At 40.2% G+C, this 21,964-nt stretch overlaps 2 protein-coding genes across 3 annotated transcripts; one reads left to right on the forward strand and one right to left on the reverse strand.

Moving 5' to 3' along the window:
- Nucleotides 1-307: 307 nt before the first annotated feature.
- On the forward strand, nt 308-17,448 carry LOC116498989 (scaffold attachment factor B1-like). Of its 2 annotated transcripts, none has more exons than XM_032203519.1 (21): nt 308-600; nt 1,437-1,521; nt 3,041-3,105; nt 3,191-3,397; nt 4,093-4,155; nt 4,815-4,842; nt 5,741-6,239; nt 6,662-6,711; nt 8,987-9,087; nt 10,104-10,253; nt 10,346-10,422; nt 11,410-11,549; nt 11,887-11,978; nt 12,361-12,467; nt 13,102-13,395; nt 13,674-13,811; nt 14,327-14,369; nt 15,697-15,818; nt 16,561-16,673; nt 16,793-16,844; nt 17,130-17,448. In XM_032203519.1, exons 1-21 carry the CDS (start codon nt 412-414, stop codon nt 17,257-17,259), a joined length of 2,745 nt encoding a protein of 914 aa, XP_032059410.1. In that variant the 5' UTR covers nt 308-411; the 3' UTR covers nt 17,260-17,448. The 2 variants fall into 2 exon arrangements, with proteins under 2 accessions (XP_032059410.1, XP_032059411.1); XM_032203520.1 differs by lacking the exon at nt 308-600 and adding an exon at nt 852-889.
- A 1,182-nt stretch (nt 17,449-18,630) lies between these two features.
- MICOS13 (mitochondrial contact site and cristae organizing system subunit 13) lies at nt 18,631-21,948 on the reverse strand. Its single transcript, XM_032203612.1, has 4 exons — nt 21,868-21,948; nt 20,700-20,856; nt 19,913-19,964; nt 18,631-18,851 (listed from the first exon to the last, which is right to left on the reverse strand). The coding sequence occupies exons 1-4, from the start codon at nt 21,894-21,896 to the stop codon at nt 18,754-18,756; spliced, it is 336 nt and encodes a 111-aa protein (XP_032059503.1). The 5' UTR covers nt 21,897-21,948; the 3' UTR covers nt 18,631-18,753.
- Nucleotides 21,949-21,964: the final 16 nt, after the last annotated feature.

The following is a 21,964-nucleotide window of genomic DNA, read 5'->3' on the forward strand; positions in this document are numbered from 1 at the left end:
GGAGGGAAACGCAGCCCGCACGCGCGCAGAGCCGAACGCCCGAGCCAGGAGCCTGCGCGCGGAGCCGCGCCCGCCCGGAACGACGAAGCGACGAGGTGCGCAGGCGCGCTGCTCCTCGCCCCGCCCCGCCCTCGCCGCAGGAGCGCGCAGCCGCAGCCCGCCCGGGCGCTAGGGCCTCAGGCCGCGCGAGCCGCCCCGCGCCCGCGCCGCCGCTCACGGCTGCGTCCCGGGCTCCACCTTCCCCCGCCCCCCCTCCCCTCCGAGCCTGCGCGCAGCGGGCTCCTCTTCCCCCTCCCCTCAGTGCGTCTCGGCTTCCCCACCATTTTGTGCCGTGATCGCAAGGTTAGCTCCCCGCTCGCGCCGCGTCCTCTCGTGCGCTCGGGCTCGAGGCGGGATACCGAAGGGGCCGTGATGGCGGAAAGTCAACCCGCGGCCGGGCTGGGGGACTTAACCACCCTCGGCGGAGCCCCAGCTCTCGGCTCGGAACCCGAAACCCGGCGGCTGAGCGAGCTGCGGGTCATCGACCTGCGCGCTGAGCTCAAGCGCCGCAACCTGGACAGCGGCGGCAACAAGAGCGTCCTGACGGAGCGCCTCAGGAAGGTAGGGCGCGAGCCGGGGGGAGGGGCGCGCTGCTCATCCGGGCCCTTTGTTCCCTGCCCGAGGCCCCTCGGCGCACGCGCGCTGGCGACGCAGCCCGGCGGCGGGCGGGGGGGGGAGGGGGGCGCGGCCGCCATCGCAGCGGCGCCGCCGTCGTCTCCCGGCCCGCCGCTTCCCTGAGGCGCCGCGGAGTTCGTCCCCGTGTGGGGGCTGCCGGCAGCCCTGCCGTGGTGCTGCTTCCTGCCGTCCCGCCGAGCCCACCCGCGGCGTTCCTCGAAGCCGTTCCTTTGACGTGCGGTTCTCCGATCGCGCACCCCAAGCCCGCGGTCTCCCCCTTGCGTCCTTCCCCCGGCCCTTTCTCTTGCGTACTCTGCGCGCCCTTCACCCCGTTCGCCTCCCTGCCGAGGGTGTACCCCTTTTTGACAGATTTCTGCAAGGCCAGAACGGCGTCATTGGTCCTGGTTCCACTATGGCTTCTAATAGACACGTTAAAGGGGGGGGGAAAAAAAAAGAAAAAAAAAAAGTGTATGAGTTGCTGTAGTGGTTGTTGTCAGTTTTGGTTTTGTTTTGTTTCATTTTTTTTGTTTTTAGATAAAATGCTTATGCGCTGGATAAAGAGCCTTGTTTACAGATGGGGGAGGACTTCGCTCCTGACCCGTAGCTTGACTTGTCTGGGGGGGTTGTGTTATAGCACCTTATTGCGTGTGTGTCTGATGGCTGATGTGGCTGCCAGACTGCATGGTCTGAGCTAGAGAGAGATGCTGATATTTCCTTCTGACAGTCTTAAAAGTGCATACCAGCAAACAGTACAATAGATATTGTATTGCTGTCTCCAACAGGCAATTGAGGATGAAGGAGGAGATCCTGATGAAATTCCTGTGGCCTCAGAACTGACCAAAAGAATGCCAAAAAGAACTAGCAAAGGTACAGAGTCCAGACAAATACAGCTTCTGTATTTTATTGTAGCTGGAACTTAACAGTACAATGGTCATTCATTTTATTTTGCTGGGTTATGTAAAAAATAAAAGCTTTGTGCCTTTTATTTTGCAGAGAACGGTAAAACTCTGTTGCATTAGCACGCAAGGACAACAATAATAGAACAACTAGGTGTAGTTCCATCAGCACATCTTGAGACCTGTAGACAAGGACTTAAGTTGCAGGTGTTTCTCTACTTGCGACCAGGAATGCAGAATTGTGTTGGGACAGAGCAAGCAGCTGTGGTGTGAGCTCTCGCTGAAAGCTCTGCCAATGTATATTAATCTGGATCCACAACATCCCAGTTACTAATTTCTTTGCCATAACTATGCATGTAGTTTTTCTTTTTTTTTCATTGAAGCTCTTGAACCTCCATCATCACAACACGTTTTTAAATGCAAGAAATTACAGTAATTAGGAATAATCAAAAAGCACTGTTGCATAAATAAAAACAAGTATAAATTTTGTTAGTGTCATGCTTCGTCTTATAACTTTATTGTTTTGAAAAACTATTTTAAAACACTCTTTGTTGATTGAAGTATATTTTGCCTCAAGAACTTTAAATATTGATGTTGGTCATGTTACGTATGGCTTATTGTCATTGCTCATAGCCAGTTTTTGAAAGACACTTTCTGAAATTTATTTTTAAGCTGCTTCCTTTAAGGTAACACGGGAGGGGAAAAAAAAGAGCAGCTGATTTTTAGCAGTGTTACAAATTTGCTGGTGACCAGCGTGGCTGAACACAGTCAGTGTGTCCAAGATCTTAAACATGAAGATAAATTTTAAATCAGTTTAATTATTTAATTTCTTATATGAAAAGAGAGATGTGTAACATCACATGATGTGTAACAACACGTCTTTCTGAACGGAACACTTTCCTAGGCAGTGCTGCCTTTTTAAGTCTTGGTAGTGTTGTGTCATGAGAGGTGCTTAGCTGTCAAAAAATAGAATAGAATAGAGTAGTTCAGTTGGAAGGGACCTGGAAAGATCATCTAGTCTTAAGTGCTTGATGACTTCAGGGCTAACCAAAAGCTTAAGCATATTAATGAAGGCATTGTCCAAAAGCATCTTGAACACCAATGTGTTAAGCATCAACCACTTCTAGGAAGTCTGTTTCAGTGTTTGACCACCCTCAGAGTAAAAATAAATTTCCTAATGTCCATTCTGAACTTCCCAAGTGCAGCTTTGAACCGTTCCCACATTTCCTGTCATGGGTGAACAGGGAGAAAGACCAGCACCTCCCCTGCTCGAGATGTTTCACCTAACTGGGCTACTTCAATTTCATGTTTATGCCATATACTTGTAGAGAGTGGTTAGTCTTCACTTACAGCCAGACAGACCTGGACTTCTGAATCAGGGTCTTAATGATTATTCATTGAAACAGTATTGACTAGATGATTCAGCAAAGAATTAATGTGTTACAAAATTTAGTCCTAGTTTTCACTTCAGTTACATCTTTTTTTTTCAGGAAGAAAACCAGAGGAGGAAGGTGCTGAAGACAATGGTCTAGAAGAAAACTCCAGAGATGGGCAAGTAAGTGAAACCAGGATTGCATTTACTAAGAATATGCATCATTTAAAAATCAATAAATAAACACCTACCTTTTCTGTTTCTATAGGAAGATATTGAAGCAAGTCTGGATACCTTACAAGATATTGACATGATGGATATTAGTGTGTTAGATGAAGCTGAAATAGACAACAGCAGTGCTGTAGACTGTGGAGAAGACTATAGTCCTGATAATATTCTTGATTCACTGTCTGATAATAAAGACAATGTTGATGCAGAAATGAAAGAACTTCCAGATCAGCTAACAGAAAATGAGGCAAGTAGAGGTCTTTGAGAATTTTAAGATATTTGATATGTAGATGGGCACATGAATGAGTTACTTCCATAAAATATAGGATATGCATATAATGTGGATACTGTTTCATTTTTAATAGTTCTTGTGTCCTGTGTTTGCTTGGGCCTATTAGAGGTTTAAAATGTTGACAAAGTCACAGCCTGCTTTACCTTGCAGTAACATCTTTGCTGTGAAAGAAGTGCAGTTAGTCTGGAATTGAAAGTAACGCGTTAGATAAGGGAGATTTTGGGGGCATTTCATTTTTTGGAAAAGTGGAAACCCAAGTCAACTTCACTTCTAGCTTATTTAAGTTAGAAAATAAATTTTTAAAATGGAGGGGGGGAGGGAAGAAATTGAAAAAACAGGTTATGCAAAATAACCAAAGAAACATGAAATCCCAGGCTTCCTTCTAAATCTGAGTAACTTTGAAGTATACAATATTATATTGAAATTAAAGGTAACTGGAAAAAATACTCTCCTGCTAGTATTTAATGATCAAGAATATTTATATGTTAGTCGTCTTGGGTAACATTCTTAACTAGCAATCGAGATATTCTAAGTATTGAAAAATATTTCTCATATTATTGCTGGGGAAAATGGAATTACAGTAGTATTTCTTAGTAAGCTAACCTTGCGTTTTGTAAGGAATGCTATAATTTCTTCTTTAATCTTTTTAGGAAGATTATGATGAAATTGAAAACAATGTAGATTCCTCTTCTTCTGATTTAATTGAAATGAAGGTAAATTGAAAATGCAACCATTTCAGATTGGTTTTTAATGCTATTCACTCTGTGACCATACTACAAAAAAGAAAATAACGACTAATATGAATTTTTAACAGAATCCAAGCCATTAGTAATCTTGCTTAGAGTACAGCCTGTCAAATGAGTGTTATGTTTGTTGTTTTTTTTCCCTACTTTCCAGTCTGCTATCAAGACTTTGACTTTTCTCTCAAATAAAAATATTGTACTGTAAAGGAAACTGTGCCCCCACCAAAACAAAACGTATACCAAAAGTATTCTGATGAAACCATCTTGCTTGGGAGAAGTGATGTTTTAAAAATTAATATTTTAAAATTAAATATTTATTTATTTCTCCTGCTAATTACATGAAGTAGTATCTGGGTCTGATTTTCACTCTACTTGATGTGATACATAAGCCCCCTTTTGGTTTAAAATTCCCAGTTATGAGGATAATAGTGGATGAAATTTTGGCTTTAATTTGACCAAACCTGCTTATATAAAATATTTATTTCCACTGGATGCTGAAAAGCAACACTAAATGCAGCAGTTGAACCGGTGTATTTTTAAATCTTGGAGTTGGGTTGGGGGGTTGGTATTATTCTCTGTTACAAAATAAATACTATAAAATTCTTATTCTGTGTTTATTTCCTGAACAGAAAACGGAGAAACTACACTTGGAGCCAGGTACTGTTAAAGAAAAGCATATTCCTGTCTTTTCAACTAATACTTTTTAAACCATTAACTATTTTAAAACAAACAAACAAACAAACGTATAATTTGCATTATTTTTATGGTGGACAACCCAGATCATGCAGGGTCATAGAGATTGGAAACCCAATCATATCCCCAGATCTGTGAAGTGATGCTTGTCATTTTTGAAATATTTTCAGTGAAATGAAATGGTTTAAAAACCTGTTAAACTACATAAATGGATTTAGAGAAGTTAATCACAGTTTAAGAGTTAAACATTCTACCTGTAAACAGATCTTGTGATATCGCACACACCTTAACTCTTTAGAGAGCAGTGAAAGCAGTAAAAAGCTATTTTAGGGCATTAAAAAGTAAAGATTAGTTACTGGATACAGAAGAAAGAAGAATTTCTTCATGGAAATTTCATACAGATACTTTTCACTTTCTGGACTGCAAACACACTCATGCACCATCAGAAGATGCCCAATTTTCGTGTTGGACTGTCTGCTAAAAGAATTTCACAGAAATTTAAAAATTGAACTCTCAGTGCATTGATATGTTCAGTTAAGCATCTTGGACTTTGGAAGCTAACTAGAGAAGAAACAGAGCTGAACGATTTCATGAAGAATACCAAGGATCAGCCAGAAGGTTTTTGTTAAATCTGTGGGGACGTTTTTCTTCCCTGTTAACATTTTAGGGCTGATAAGGTAGTTTGTCAGACTGCAGTTAGCATAGCACTTTTAACACTGTGTACACTAGGGTTTTCCAATCTCTGTGTAGCTTAGAAGTTCTCTTGGTGTTAGTGTGGCAGCCATGCCAGTTCCACATTTGTGATTGCTGTATTTCCCTGGTGATTAAATCTTGTGCCATTCTATTCCTGTTAAATCCGTAGAAAATGAGAAAATACTCGACATTTTGGGGGAAACTTGTAAATCTGAACTACTTAACGAAGAAACTTCCGAAGTGGAGCAGCCACATGCACAGGAAGCAAGTAACGTGGTGCCAGGCAAGAGGCTAGCAGAGGAAGAGGATGTTCTTGCTGCCGCTCAGTTGGAGGAAGATGCTTTAGATTTGGACAGCAAATCGGCACAAGCTGTGTCAAGGAAGGAGGCAAAGCGTTTAGTTGTAGCAAAAGGGGAGAGAAGTGAACAGACAATAGAGGAAGAGAAACTGGACTCTGAATCTTTAGTATTAGAGACCCTAAGCGATCAGAGTAGCAAACGATTCCAAGGCCTGGAAGCCTCTAGTGGGGAAACAGCGGAAAAAGGCGCAGGTCCTGAAGGCAAAGATAGCAAAGAAGATGCCAAGAAAACAGAAGACAAAGCTAATTCTGAGGAATCCCCTGCTACTAGAGAGTCCTCAACCAGTGAGGGCGGTGATCAGAAAAAGAGGTTTGTTTTTTCTCCGTTATAGACCAGATGCTATCTTTTTTCATTGGTCGTTAAGTGATGCGAATAAGCTGTTTCCTTCAATTGGCCACCAAGACTCATGAAATTGTAGCCTATTCCTAAAGAATCTGTTTTATTTCTCCTTGTGCAGACTTTTTTAAACGCAGGGGGTTTGATTTCTTTCCTTCCTCAACCTTCAAAGGTTGTTTTCTTAAATTACTGTTATTTGTAAACTTTTTCCTAATATAAGTCTGTTTAAGAATCTGACCTCCCTTATTTCTTGTCAGATTTCTTAAATCAAGTATATAAAGGTGTGTTTTTGTTTACAACGTATTTTCTGGTAGGTATTTAATTTTAGCATTTTTAATAATTTATAGTTAGTCATTATTCTCTCTGACTTGAATAACGGGATGTTTTGTCTTTAGCCCTGTTGAGGAGGACAGAGATACAAAGATAATCTCAAAAGATGAGAAAGGTATGTTTATTTTCAAAAATAACGTTTGAAAAAAATATTGATTGGTGAAGCAGTTTTTGTATTGGACGGAGTGTTTTGGCATGAGAGTGTTGGAATCTGTGCAATTGTTAAATATCATGTTACATTTTTTTTCTGAACTTCTAAAAATGCAATTACAACAAACATTTTCCTTTTATATAAGGATATCTGTGTCGCACCCTTTTGTTTTTTATCTTGATCTCCAAAGGTAGATGTTAATACATGGCAAATATGTCCTTCATTACACTGAAGATACTTACCAACAGCAGTTAGTGAGTTAAGAGCCTTTATTGATTATTTGGTTCGCTATATACTTGTGATTCTTTATACAATCTTCTGTTTTGTGAAAATAATTTTAAATCTGGTATTCATGTATTTAAATGGCACTGAAACATACAACTTAATGTTGTCTTCCAATTAAATTTATGTTATTAAATCTTTATCCACTCAGATCCTATTTACAGTGCAAATTTGCACAATAAACAAGATGTAAATTTCTTGATCAACAGTGCCAGGTGGGGTCTTGCCTGCTTCTTCTTTTCATCGTACTTCCTTGTTTTAATATGTCAGGCTGATGAGTCTTCGTAGCTCACCCTTCTTTTCTTTTCTGTCTTGCCCATCCAGGGCAGAAAACTTAGAACTGGCTGTTAAATTCTGCTCACCTGATGCTGGCAAGTAGTTCAGTACAACAAGCATGGAATTCCCATAATTTCTTATGATCATCAAGAAATTAATTGAGATCTGTCTACTGAGTGAAAAGAAAGGAATTGTTTGGTTTTTGTTAAGTTTTACAACACAGTATGAGCTCATCGTCAGCTGCTTTTTCCAAGATTCTGGATTATGCTTATCTGTACAAGCTACCAGACCTTGCCATCAGCTCCATTAGGATCTGTTTACCTCTCATCTGCACTCCATCAGGATCTGTTTACCTCTCATCTGTATTGTTTTATTCTCTTATTTTGGAATATTTAAAGAACCATTGAAAGGACTCTCATTTACCAAAGGACTTAAGGGTTTCTGGGGAGGGGGGATAACTTGGAAAACTCTTCTAGAAGTTTCTAGAAGTCCTCCCTTGTTTTCAAGTCATTCCCTTGGGTCCTATCTCTGGTCACCAGAGAGAAGAAATCAGTGCCTGCCTCTCCACTCCCCCTTGTGAAGAAGTTGTAGACCATGATGAGGTCTCCCCTAAAGTCTTATTTTCCCGGCTGAATAATCTAAGTAACTTCAGGCGCTCCTCATCTCTCTTCCCCTCTAGATCCCTTACCATCTTTGTTGCCCCAATAATAACAGAATGTTTTTTAAAGATTTAAAGATTTTAATTTAAAGATTATTCCCTGGTTTTGTTTTGTTTCCAATAGTACATTTATCAATAAAAGAAGAATTCAACCAGGAATCAGTGAAATCATGGAAGAGCTGGTCAGACTTGCTTGTCACAATTTATGGAGATGCTCCTGAGTCAGTCACATACCCAGATATCTGGGAAATGAGGAACCATCTCTCACTGTCTAAGATACGTTTACGAGTGCCAGAGTTTAACTTGGCCCCTTTTTAATCACTAGGCCATGGATTTTCAAGTACCTATGTGTTTATAATACTGTTTTTCCATTTTGGGTGCCAAACTGGGAAAGTGTTCTGTAGTTCTTGCATAGCTGAAGAATAGTTGCATAGTTGAACAATGGTCTTTTCTGACTCCAGTAACTGAAGTCATATGTGAACCATTCATACCCCAGCTGTGGAATGCATGTTGGCAGACATTCAGGAAGAGATTTTCTTGCTTTTATGCTGATTTTTTTTGCTTGAGAGGTACAGTTAATCTGCATCCTGCCGTCATTCCTTAAGAATTGAGGAGCTAAAGGCAAGACATGAGCATATGTGGGTACTATCACAGTTCCCACAACCCTAGCAGGTCTTCAGCCTTCTCCTGTAAGTGCAAAGTTACTGGGATCTATCCTTACACATTCTGAACAGCCACAGTAATTTTAGAGATGCTATAGTCTGGTTTCTTTCTCAAGGAATGATCTGACATACCTCTGTTGCACAGAACAAAGCCTGTAGTTCCATTTTAAAGATTCTGGATTTTTAATACTAGTTGCCTTCAGGAATGTGAATTATTGGGAGATGACCGTTACGCTTTACATTTCCTTTGCTCTGTGACTTAAAAAATAAGATTTGTGGAACTGTTCCTTTTAAAATCAGAAATCATTGAAATAATTAGGATTTGAGGTGTGTATGTGTGTTTGTTTGTTTTCCTGATTAGGTCGCACTGCCAGCAGTTCTGGTAGAAACTTTTGGGTGAGTGGACTTGCTTCTACTACCAGAGCTACAGATTTGAAGAATCTGTTTAGCAAATATGGGAAGGTAAGGGTCTTCCTGTGTTTGTGTCCTGTCCCCTCCCCTTTAACTGTCTTAAGACTTTATATGATTTTGTCACTACAAATGTCAGTGGGATAACAGGAAAATAGCCTGCACAAGTCCATGCCAAATGACTGCTGTTTTATTTTATCTCTTACTTCCAAACGAAAGAAAAATCTTTTTTCCAGTCCCTATGTAAACAGCCAATCATTGTTGATGTATTTTTCTGTGTCCTGTGATGTAGTATAGTATCTTTGCTCACTGGAAGTTCACAGTAAACAAAGAACACTTATTTATTAAAGACATACTTAGGACTAAGTTGAGAAAAGTTGGCAAGTTGAATATGAGTCAACGGTGTGGCCCGGCCACCAAAAGAGCCAATTATAGCCTGGGATTCATCAGGCACAGCACTACTAGCCAGTTGAGGGAAGGGATTGTCCTGCTGTGCTTTTGTGTGGCCTCAGCTCATGTACTGTGTGCAGTTTGGGGCACCACGGTATAAGAAGGGCATAAAACTATCAGAGGGTGTCCGCAGGAGAGCAAAGAAGATTGCGAAAGGTCTAGAGGGAAAGATGTGTTAGGAGCAGCTGAAGAAAGATGTGTGAGGAGAGTCTCTTCAGCCTAAAGAGACTGAGTGGTGACAACTTTGCAGCCTTACAGCTTCCTCATGAAGGGAATCAGCATACACCAATCTTCTCTCTGGTAGCCATTAATGCGACCAAGGGAACAGTGTGAAGCTGCATCAGAGGAGGTTTAGTTTGGATAATAGGAAAATGTTTTTCACTGAGAGGGTGTTCGGGTACTGGAACAGGCTTCCCAGGGCAGTGGTCATGGCACTGAGCCTGCTGGAGTTCAGGAAGCTTTTGGACATGTTTTTTGATTTTTGGGTGGTCCCCTGCAGGCCCAGGAGTTTGACTCGATGATCCTTATGGGTCCCTTCCAACTCCAGATATTCTACAATTGTACTTGTTAAATGGTGGGCATTCATTACGGTGAGTGTAACGTATCTTTATTTTGGAAAGGTGGTTGGTGCAAAAGTGGTCACCAATGCTCGCAGCCCTGGTGCTCGCTGTTACGGCTTTGTTACGATGTCTACAGCTGAGGAAGCAACAAAGTGTATTACTCACCTCCACAAAACAGAGTTACATGGGAAAATTATTTCTGTAGAAAAAGTGAGTATTGATCCTCAAAGATATCTCATTACCATTGCATTGTACAAATAATTGAAACCACAATCTCAGCTGATGTGCAAAATAAATTTCAGGCAAAAAATGAACCTGCTGGGAAGAAGCCAACTGAAAAAAAAGAGAACGAGGTGAAGAAAGAAACAGTCAGTGAGAGGTACTGTTTGAAAAATCCTGTGTTCAGAGGTTTTGCTGTTCTTCAGTTTATGTTGATTTGTCAGGAAAAAATCACAGTAAGAATTTCTGTGACAAAAAGATTTTCTGTGACAAAAAGTACATTTTTCTAACTCTTACTCCAAGATTGCTCTTGATGTTCCATGTCTAACTTAGTTGTTTCTGTTACATGCTTTAAGGTAGGCATTGGAAGGGTTGCATTTGCAAGCATACCTTTTCATTTAAATGTTTGTTGTTGTTTTTTTTTTTCTGGTACAGACTGGTGCTTTTGTGTCATAAACCTACAGGATATTTGAAATTTTTGATTGATACGTTGCTGTTTCCTCATTACATTAGAGAACAGGGCTTTATCATGTTGATGTGATCACAGTGAAACATCAGTTCCCCTAGATCATGTTTCCAGAATGCGTTCCTCTTCAGTGTTATGCTATTTCTTGCTTCAGAACTACTTAAAGTAGCTGAAAAAAGACACTATAAAAGAGTGAATAAAACACTAATTATCTTTAATAATATTCTTGAGGTGTAACACCTATTAAATGCTAGTTGCTGAGAAGTTTTTGCCTTCATTTCACCTAGTCCTTGGGAAGGCTTGCCTGGGCGCTAGTGTTAACTTACTGGTGGCTTGGCAGTTGCACTGCAAAAGTGGTTCACGTTTACATTTCATAACTGTCGTGTCTTATAAGAATCTTTGTAGGCATTAAGCACGTAGTAGTGTGATTTATTTATTTTATTTTCCTTTTGCCTCCAGTTGAGATATCTGAATCTCAGCCATGTTTTTATGATAACTGCACAGCATGGTCTGATTGTCTTACATTATGGTGGAAAAAGTTGTAGAAAGAAGTCTGTGGGAATTTAACTATGTCTATCTTAACAAATCAGAATTCTACTTTGTTAATATGTTGCTAGCATCTTTCTTTAATTTTTTCTCCTACTCTGTATCAGTCTAATCTATATCAATATCTATTTATAGACCAGGCAGTATTAAAAGGGATGACAAATCTGACCAAAAGGATGATTCTAAAAAGACTGAAGACAAAGATGAAAAAGAAAAAAAAGATAAAGATGAACTGAAGCCTGGTTCATCAGATCAACCTAAAACTAACAAATCAGGTAAATTGTCTATTCTGTTTTCTTAGAATAAAAGATACGGTTAAATATAAACAATTAATTATAGATAGTTGTTTCCAGAGTCTATCAATATTCTAGAATGATTTCAGGTTCTAACTTGGAAGTCCAGATAGTGTAATGGAGGGCTGTTGACATTTTATCAGCCTTAACAGAAACGCTTGGAAGAGGTGTAGTGAAAAAATGCTTTTTGAAGAGAGATTTCAATGCCTATTTTCACATTGCAGAGGAGGTAGCTTCTAGCATAGAAACGTGTGGTGTATGCTATGCAGTTTGACTATCTTTTTTCCACCTCTTTCTGCTCAACCTCTGATTTATATAGGAAGTAAAGGAACAGAGAGAACTGTAGTAATGGATAAATCCAAAGGAGAACCTGTTATTAGTGTGAAAACATCAACTGCATCAAAAGACAGAGTAAGTAACATTTTTGCATAGGAAACATGATGTATAAATTCTCCTTCAAAACAGATAATGAATCCCACAAAGATACATCTCTCTACACTTGTCTTACTGATCTGTCTAATCAGAGTTTCTATAATCTGGATTTAGATCTTAATTAGTCGAATACTTCTCATACAGCTGATATATGCTCAGCAATGAAATCATGCCAAACTAAATGTGGGAAGGTAAGTACTGTGTTGTTATGTGTCTGCAGTGTTTAGGAAAAAAAAGTTGGGGCCAAGCTTTGAGACTTGGTATGTATGAATGGAAACAGAGCGTTGTGTACTGCTTGTAATAGTTGTCCTTTTATAAATGTACTCCATTAAGTTTTTCTGTACTTCAATATTAAATACAGAGCATTAAGAGCCAGGATCGCAAATCAGAGAGCAGAGAGAGACAAGGCATTGTGCCATTTGACAAAATTAAAGCACAGCGAAAAATGAGAGAGGCAGAACAGCGCCGGTAAGAGCAACAGTTAAATTGTTTTAAGTGTTGTGGTTTGTTTTTTTATTTTTTCCCATAGAATTAATGCAATTTTCTTTTAATTAAACTGTCTAAGAGTTTGTTTTATTTATTTTTTTTTCACTTGTCATTTGTTATATGTGTGTGGATCACATACCTACTGAACTGGGAAGGTATGGATTATTGACTATTAATAGTGAGCTTGAGTTTGTTTGGGAAGAAAATGCAGTTTCTTTTTTGGTCTTCTTCCATTCTCTAGATTTAGATATTCAGCTCTCCTTAGCTGAGCACATGTTATAGTAGAGGTGAAATAATCATTCTAAACTTACCACACTGAAATACATAGGGAAAGAACAGGAGAAAGGTTGTCTTCCTCAGAATATTCTCCTGAAATTCCCCTGACCATATAGGATTATTTGCCCCAAAGGTGGGTTTTGTGGGAGTAATAAGATCACTCTCTAAATATAAGTAAGCAGTGCGTACACTGAGTGTCTTCCCTTACTGCCCCACACCCCAGAACTAATTTACAGGAGCTCACACAAGTTTGCAGTCACTCTGGTTTAAACTTTCCCCGTTTTTACTTCCTTTATTTGTTGAAGTATCAGATCTGTAACCTTTCATTCTGTTAAAATAGTACACGTGAGCGTCGGGAGAGACAGCAGCATCTGCAAACTATCCGGGAACGTGAGGAAAGGGAGAGGCTTGAGATTGCTCGTGAAAGACTGGAAATTGAAAGGCAGCGTCTTGAACGAGAGCGAATGGAAAGAGAGAGACTGGAGAGAGAACGGATGCACATAGAGCATGAAAGGAGAAGAGAACAAGATCGCATTCAGAGAGAAAGAGAAGAGTTGCGACGCCAGCATGAGCAACTGCGCTATGAACAAGAACGTCGGTCTGCAATGAGAAGACCATATGACATAGATGGCAGGTAAAGCCAACTAATGCAAGTGGTACAAGCAGAGAACGTTTTGCTGCTAGGTTGTGTCTCATCAGCCTGCGCTATGAAAAACTCCATATAGACTCAGCTTCAGTTAATCTGCTGTCATTGTCTGCACTGAGATGATAGTGTGTGAAAACCTCCAAATATCCTGATTTTTTTCTGCTGCCTTTTTGAACTTATGTGCTTTTGGTTTGCATAGTGTGGAGGGAAGGAACAATATCAAAAGTTATTTAACCTGACTAAAATTAATGTACCTTTTATTTCAGGAGAGATGATCCATACTGGCCAGAAGCAAAACGAATGGCAATGAACGATAGGTACCATTCAGATTTTGGTCGCCAGGATCGCTTCCATGACTTTGATCACAGGGATCGTGGCCGTTATCAAGACCATTCAATAGACAGGTTGTTGTCTTACCCCCACTGTGTTGTTTGAAATCAAGGGGAAAAAAATTATTTGATGTCATATTTTGCTGCTTTTTCTTCACTGTATGTTTATTTTGCATTTCATTATTTTAAGCATAATTTAGTGGCTGTGGACTTCAGCTGTGGTTTAAGCATGATTCAGTGGCTGTGGCCATATGCAACCACGAAGAGATCTGTGCCATGAATTAAACTTTCTGGCAGACTTTGTTCAGAGTGTTATGCTTATAACACTGTTTGACAGATTTGTAGGATTCTAAAAAAAAAAAAAAAAATCTAAATAATATTGTAGGTACCTAGTGTCTTAGCAGAGAATATTCTGTTTCATACCTTAGAATTAAATGTGTCAGAACTTCTGTATGTTCCTGCTGTTTTTCAGATTTCTCATTTTTCATCTGTAACAACACCAATTTTTTTATCGGTGTTGTTACACACATACTATTATATACTGCTGTATGTTTTACTACCATGGTCTGATTTTAATTGCCTGTTTGTAGGAGAGATGGATCAAGGACAATGATGGGAGATCGGGATGGACAAGTGAGTTGCTTTATAAAGCTACAAAAATAACTTCCTATAAATTGGTTTTCCATAGTGTGATTCAAACCAAAATTTAGTAGTTAATAAGTAAATCATAATGCCAGAAGTATGTATGCATAACAAGGTTGTCTCATTTTCATTAGTAAGAAGAAATGTACTTCAGAAACATGCTATGTAGGATAGTTACTCTAGTACTCAGTAAACAAAACAAGTGAAGTATGTCAAACTAGATTATAGAAGAGAGAGCTATAGAGAAGGCAAAAGTACAGGAACACAAAATTTACAAGGTAGTATGGAAATAACAGCAAAACTAGCATATTCACGTGCTTTTGGGATCTGAGGGGAAATGACCTTCAGGACATGCTCAAGCAGTGAGAGATGAATGTTGTGGAATCATGGAATGCTCAACTGCCCTTCATTGATGGCTAAGCGTCAGATTGGAGATTCAGAGAGACCTGGACAGGCAGGAGAATTCAGCAAAGAAGAATTTTATTCAACAAGAAGAAATAAAGTCCTGCCACTGAAGAGGAATAATGCTGTGTACCAGTGCAGACTGAGGACCAACCAGCTGGAAAACAGCTCTGCAGAACAGGACTTCAGACATCCTGGTAGACAACAAGCTGATTGTGAGACAGCAGTGCATCCTGGGCTACATCAGGAAAAATGTTGCCACAGTAGGTCAAGAGAGGTGATCATTCCTCTCTATTTAGCACCGGTGAGGCCACATTTAGAGTACTGTATCCCAGTACTGAGTCCCCACAACAAGAAAGAACAGAACTTGATGGAGCAAATGCAGCACAGGGTCACAAAGGTGATTAAAGGCCTGAAGCACTTTTCCTGTGAGGAGAGGCTGATAGAGCTGGGACTGCTCAGTCTGAAGAACGGAAGATCCAGGGGGTATCTTCCAGTATTAATTGCTACCTAATGGGAGGCTATGGAGAAGATGAAGCCAGGCTGTTCTCAGTAGTGCCTAATGGAAGACAAGAGTCAACAGGCATATGGAAACACATAAAATTTCATCTGAAGGAAAAAGGAGAAGAAAAAAAAAAAAAACACCTTATTTAAACTGTGAACGTGGTCTAACACTGGAACAGGTTGCATAGGGAAGTTGTAAAGGCTCTAGCTGTGGAAGATATTCAAAACCCAAGGATGGTCCTGGACAGCCTGCTTTGGCTGACCCTTTCTGAGTTAGGAAGGTTAGACTAGATGGTCTCAGGAAATGCCTTGCATCCTAAACAATTCTGAGATTGAATAATTATGGCCAAGCAATTTTCAAGAACTATAGAGTCAGTTAGGGGCACTCATATAAATGTTCTTTGCTTTTTAGCATTATCCAGATGAGCGCCATGGAGGACCAGACCGTCACTCACGAGACTCTCGGGAAAGTTGGGGTAGCTATGGATCTGACAGAAGAATGAGTGAAAGTAGAGGGATACCCCCACAGTCACGGTCAGTACATTTAACTGAAAATATTTTTTTCTTGTGCATCTAGTGAATATTTTCGTATATGAAAGTGTAATGTGGTTTATGAAAGTACAATTATTTTTTTCCAAGTTCCACTCCTGAGTTTGTTCTCTTTTGGAGGGGACTACAGTTGAGTAGCTCTCTCAGCTTGCCTTGTATATTGAAATACGTATCTTGGCATGATTTTTTTAAAGTAACTTCTTATCTGAAATTCCTCATGTTTTCAATTAATTTTACTTAACATTTCTGTCAAAGCTTGACATTTTCAGGGTAGTGGTTCTTACAAGGTTTGTAGTTGCTGACAGCACCATCCTGTCAGATGTTTGAAAAGAACACCAGTCAAGGAAATGCTTACAGGATGAGGAGAGGGTGTTATTGTGTGTATTGTGGATTTTTTAATAAACACTATGAGTAAGCCAGCTTACAGAAAACACCATAAACAAATTGACTGGTCAAAACCACGATCTAGGATTGTTTGGAGGAAACGAGGACACCAGCGTAGCATAAACCCAATGGGGAAAAAAAAAATCTATTTTCATATTTGTCCTCAGAGAGATTGGGATTAAAGGTTTATTACTGAGATTAGACTAAATAGATAATATAAGATTGGCATATACCTTGGTAAATTATTTTAATAAATTTGTGACACAAGTGTTTTCACTTGAATTTATTTTGTGTGTTCTACCTACCTAATGTGAAAAGGTATGATTTTTAATACTTTTTGCAGGGATGGACGTGACTGGGGAGATCATGGTCGAAAGTTTGAAGGACATCAAGATCGTTCATGGCAGAGCAGTGTGGATGGAGGAATGATAGGACGGGATCACGAGAGATGGCAAGGTATGCTTCTTGCACAACAGCTCATTAGGTGTAGTACTTACAGCAGAAAATACAGGCATTATCCTTGGAGATGAAGTAAAATTTACCATGGATTAAAAGGAATTATTTTTTTTTTTAAGGTGGAGGTAGAGGGAGACCTGGCCATGTGATGCATCGTGGAGGAATGTCAGGGTAAGAAGTTTAAAAAGAGCAAAGCGTTTCTTCATGTTAGTTCTTGTCCTTTTTAAGGTGTGTCTCTTGTATTTAACTTAACCGAAAAAAAGCATTTTATGGGAACATCAGTTATCTAATTTATTTAAATCTCAAGGAATAATAAAGTGTTCCTGTGGTTCTTACATAGTACATCTTGAAGAGAACAAAATTGCACAAGAAGTATTAAAAAAAAGCCACCCACTATTTCAATCTGACTACTGGAGACACAAGAAAAAAAATAAAAACTTCTGAATCACTTTCTAGGCGTGGAGGTTTCATCCAAGGTGGCAACCAAAGTCAGATGATGCATGGAGGAGGAATGCAAGGAGAAGGATTTGCTGGCCAGGAGAGAGCAAGCAGACCCAACGATCCTCGTTTCAACCGTCGCTATTGAATGTTTTAATTTTTAATGCAAGGTGGCAACTGAAATGAATTTGTCACCCAGGGTTACTGTTAATTGTAACTTAAGGGTTACTGTAAGTGTATTTTTTTTAAAGCTGCTGCCATATTATGTCACTCAATCCAATGTGAACTCATTTGTTTTTGTAATGTGTTGTTCATATCCCATTTTAAATGTCTGTTAATGAAGCATTCCATTTTCCATAAATAAAAAAAAAGTTTACAATTAATTGTTTTGTTTCAGTAGTCTGTGGAAAACTAATTTATTCAGCTATATGTTAAACGATGTAATTTTCTTTCAAAGATTAAAGAGTCTAATGCCTTACAGGCCTCCCTTTGCAGTTTCAGTAGCAGACAGCTCCCAGTAATACACTGAAATAGTGTTGCTTTATAAGTTTTAAAATCAACTAGCATACACACCAGCACGACAAAATTAATACATTGCAGTTTGAGCAATCTGCCACTGCAAAACTGATTTAAAGATCCTGTAGGTGAAGAAGGCCATCCAGCCTGTATGCTCAGCAAAGGAATCCAATTCACACCGTCTTATCTACTTTTATTTCTATAGGTCACAAACCAGACTTGGCAAAACATTTGACTTAAAACTCACCAATTTTGTGAAAGGATGAGTTGTTTACTGAATATATTCATTGCCATTAAGATGTAGTAAGAGGATTATATGTGGACCAGGTCAGATCAGAAAGCTCTTCCCACTCAGTATTCTTTCCCTTCCAGTGGCAGATACTTACAGAAAAGTATGTCAGGATAGAGTACATACAGAGCAATCCGATTGTTACTGAATTGGGTGATAAGCTCCCAGTTTGTGGCACTCCAAGGTTTACTGACCTCTGGCTTACACCTAGACAGTTAGGTTTAAGAGCCACTGACAGATCTAGCCTCTAGGAATTAGCTTAAGCACTTTTTAAAGCTTTTTATACCTTAACCAACTCTGAAATCCCTGGGCAGAAAGTTTCATCATAAAACGATCTTTAAAAGGGAAAAAAAATCCCTACAAATCCCCTTTTCCTTCTCGTGTTTTAAATCTGCTGCCTGATCTGAGTAAGCATTTGTCCTATTCTGTTAACACCCTGTGTTTTCTGCCTTATTTTGTCTTGGCTCAGTCTGCTACTAGCAGAGACAAAAACAACGTGGCCATGTCAGCACACCAGTGTGAGAGAAATGCTGCCTCCACTGCCAAGATCAGGTGCAATCTGTGTCCCTCTCTTGGGAGCATAGCTGCAGAGGCTGTACCTCAGCATATAGCCAACACTTCAGTACAACTGATCTGTGATCTCTGCTGAAGTGTCTAATTAGTAAGGCACAACACAATCATTAAGGTGCATGCTAAAACAAACCCAAACAGAAATGGATGTTCCACAGTCTTTTATTGTAGCCCTTGCATGGCTGAGCTGCCATCTAGAGGGATGGACTACATATCATCCCAAGAAGAACACATCATAGAGAGAACCATGAATCCTGGAGAATGTTTTCATTTGACAAGATCCTTCATATACTTCCAGCCTTCCATAGTGTATTCACAGGCCCTGGTGGGAGCTACAGATAAAGCAGACATGACTGTCTGCACTCCTGCAAAGAAAGCAGAGAATTATTTTCCCAGGAAGAGTATCATTCAAGCCATAATTCCCAATGTTATTCTAGCATCACGGATCTCTTTAAAGACAGAGATAAAGATCTAGCTTTTTCTGAGAAGCTTTCAAGCACCTGAGGCCTGAGTAATCCTTGGTTCAAATGCAGCTTTATTGTCTCAGTATCATGTGACAGAGAAATTCCAGCTTCAGGACCAGTATAAGGGATAGACAATTTCAAGGTTAAAACAAGGAACTGATACTCATCTAAGTTCAACTTCACTTCTGGTCTTGCCACAGGCTCCACATGTGATTTTGGGTGTGTCACAGTGTTTGTGGGCTGTTTCCTCACAGTTAAATTAAGACTTTGCTGCACCATAGGAACTATAAATTATTTGGTATTTATAACATGCATTGGACTTGAAACATGATCTCTAAAATCCTAGTAATTACAGGAATACTCATCCCCTCTCAAAAGTCAGAAATGGAGCTCAGACACTAGTATATGAAGAGTTCATAAAAGATTCACCTTTTTCAAGAGTAAGCCATGATTTATTTTTTATGCTCTAGTTTCCCTGATCACTATTACCACTACTGATGACCTCATGTTACTGGTCCATAAACTCTTTGTCTAGTTATTGTTGGAGCCACAGACCCCCACCCCGATACTTTACTGAAACATTCAATCTTACATTCTGGGATACAAGAGAGTACCTTGGAGCACTGGCAGTACCCACCAGTAGGCAAGCAAGCTATGTAGGTAAAAGAAGTATTAGCTCCTCCAGAGAGAAAAGGTAAAAAGGTTTATGGGCACACATTTTCCTCTTGATTTCACAATTGGAAATTAAGATAATGAGATAAAATGAACTGCACAAAGTCACTCAGTATGCTAGTTGTGGAACCTGAAGCAGAATACACATCCCTAGTCCAAGACCCAGTGCTCCCTCTACCAGACTACACAATCATCCCTTTCTCGATAATTCGCTTAAGGATGGCAGTACTGAGATAAGCTGCATCACTGTTGATCCTCTGCCCCTTTCACAGTTTAACGAAAAATTTTACCTTTATTCCAGGAATCAGATGGGGAAAAGTCAATTTTTGGAGTGGGCGGGAGCTAGAAAGAGAAAGACAAAATATCAGCACTTGGAGGTTTCACTTATAAGAAAAGCCACATCACCTTGGAAAAGCTTCATGTCCTCATATCTCGAACATATTTCAGTGCTTGCTGTCTCTAAGTCTCAAAAAGCATCAGACATGTGCCCTAAAGCCTAGACTTTTTTATTTCCTACAGTGTAAAGTAGAGGCAGAAGGCAGTACTTAACATTTGAGTACTCTGAAAAATCACCTCCATAAATAAATACTTAATTACTTACTCCTTAAGTATTTCCCATATTGGATACTATAATAAGCAACTACTTTTCCAACTTTCAGCAAAGGCTTGTCCTGAGGATTTTAAAAACTAATAATTAGTTAAAGACAAGGGTTTCTTCAGGCAATTTAAATTCAACTTGACTGTTAGCAGTCTGACAAATCAGAAGAAGAATCTTTAATTTTTTAAAAGTATGTAGGATCCTTCAATAAAAAGCATACTGAAATATCTCCCAGATCAAGCATGTAGTCTCTCCTCTTTGACCCTGCATAAGCTAGTTAGTTACCTTGTCTGCTTTCAAATGACATCAACAAACAATTTTCTCCCCTAATCCTCTTCAAAGAATTCTTAGTGTGAAATTCAGATTAAACAGCAAAACTTCTGCCAACATCACTGAATCTGAATATCATCCCAATGTTTTCTCCTCCTTATTCAGAGAACATCCAATTTGCTGACAGTGTTTATCTGCATGGTCCTTACCTCCCAGCCTACGTAACTTGTCCATTCTTTGATAGCTGGAGGCAGTACTGTTTGAGCTTTTTTGAGGGCTTCAGCACCTTCTGCACCGCTGCCCAGCAACCCCTGATCATATGCCACATATACAGCAGCTCCAGCCAAGCTTCCTTTGATGATAAACCTGAAAGAATCAAAAGCAGCAACATTTCAGTTCATATTACGAGTATTGTTGCATCTCTCTCAGCAGGTTGTGACTGTAAAATGGAGGGGATCAATAAAGAAACCAAAGGTCACAAATGCTTTCCTCTGAGGTCTTACTTCAGACAAAAAGCAGCAGACAAGTATCTGGCTATCATCTTTTTTTTTTTTTTCCCTAAACCAAGTAGTCCCTATCAACTGTGAGAAAGCATATTGTTTGCTTTTTTATCAGCAAGAGTTTTCAAGAATAAAAAATGTGGAAGCATCAAAAATCTCTAAGTATGAGCCGCTTTTCTAAGTATGAGAACCACTGGCTTAGACCCTTGATAAAAGAGACAATAGGATTCAGCATGTTAATGATGGGGTTCTTGCCATCTTGTTAATAAGTAATCTGATTAATTTGATAGGTACCAACATCTTACTTAGCTCATTACGATCTGTGTAACATTTAGCCAAGCCTACACGGCCAAGGCTTTTCAAGCTTCCCAGCAGAGCACATACTGTCCTAACACTACAGTTTTACAGCTGTGGTGGCACCCCACAAAACAGATGCGAACACTTGACCCTTATTTATTTTTTCATTATTGATGAAAGATCTGAGGAGAGCAACTTTTCCAGGTTCATAGACAAGAGCGCTACCTCCTCTAAATAAAATAAAAATATACAAAGCTACTGCACACCTGGGGAGGAGGGGAAGAACCTCGCCAGATCGCAGCAACGCAACAGAACTTATGATAGACACAGACACTGGGAGAGGCAGGAGAATCAATACTTAAACCCACGTATCCGCAAGTACTTGGGGGAAGAAGGGCTTCCCCACCGAGGATTTCCCGTTTGCTCCCCAACGCGCCCTTCCAGGCCTCCCCCCGCGCCCCGGCCGGCCACGCAGACCACAAAGCGTCCCCTCAGCACACGGCGCCCCAGGGCCTCAGACCGGCCGCGGGGCTCCTGCCGAGAGCAGCGGCTGCCGGGGCCGGGCCGGGCCGGCACTCACCGGGCGGCGGGCAGCAGGCGGGCGGCCATGGCTGCGCCAAGGGCAGGGCGCCGGCCCCGGGGCCGCCGGGAGCCGGGCACGTGGCCGGGCCGCCCCT

The sequence above is a fragment of the Aythya fuligula genome, chromosome 26, assembly GCF_009819795.1.
Source record: "Aythya fuligula isolate bAytFul2 chromosome 26, bAytFul2.pri, whole genome shotgun sequence".
In the NCBI taxonomy this organism is placed as follows: domain Eukaryota; kingdom Metazoa; phylum Chordata; class Aves; order Anseriformes; family Anatidae; genus Aythya; species Aythya fuligula.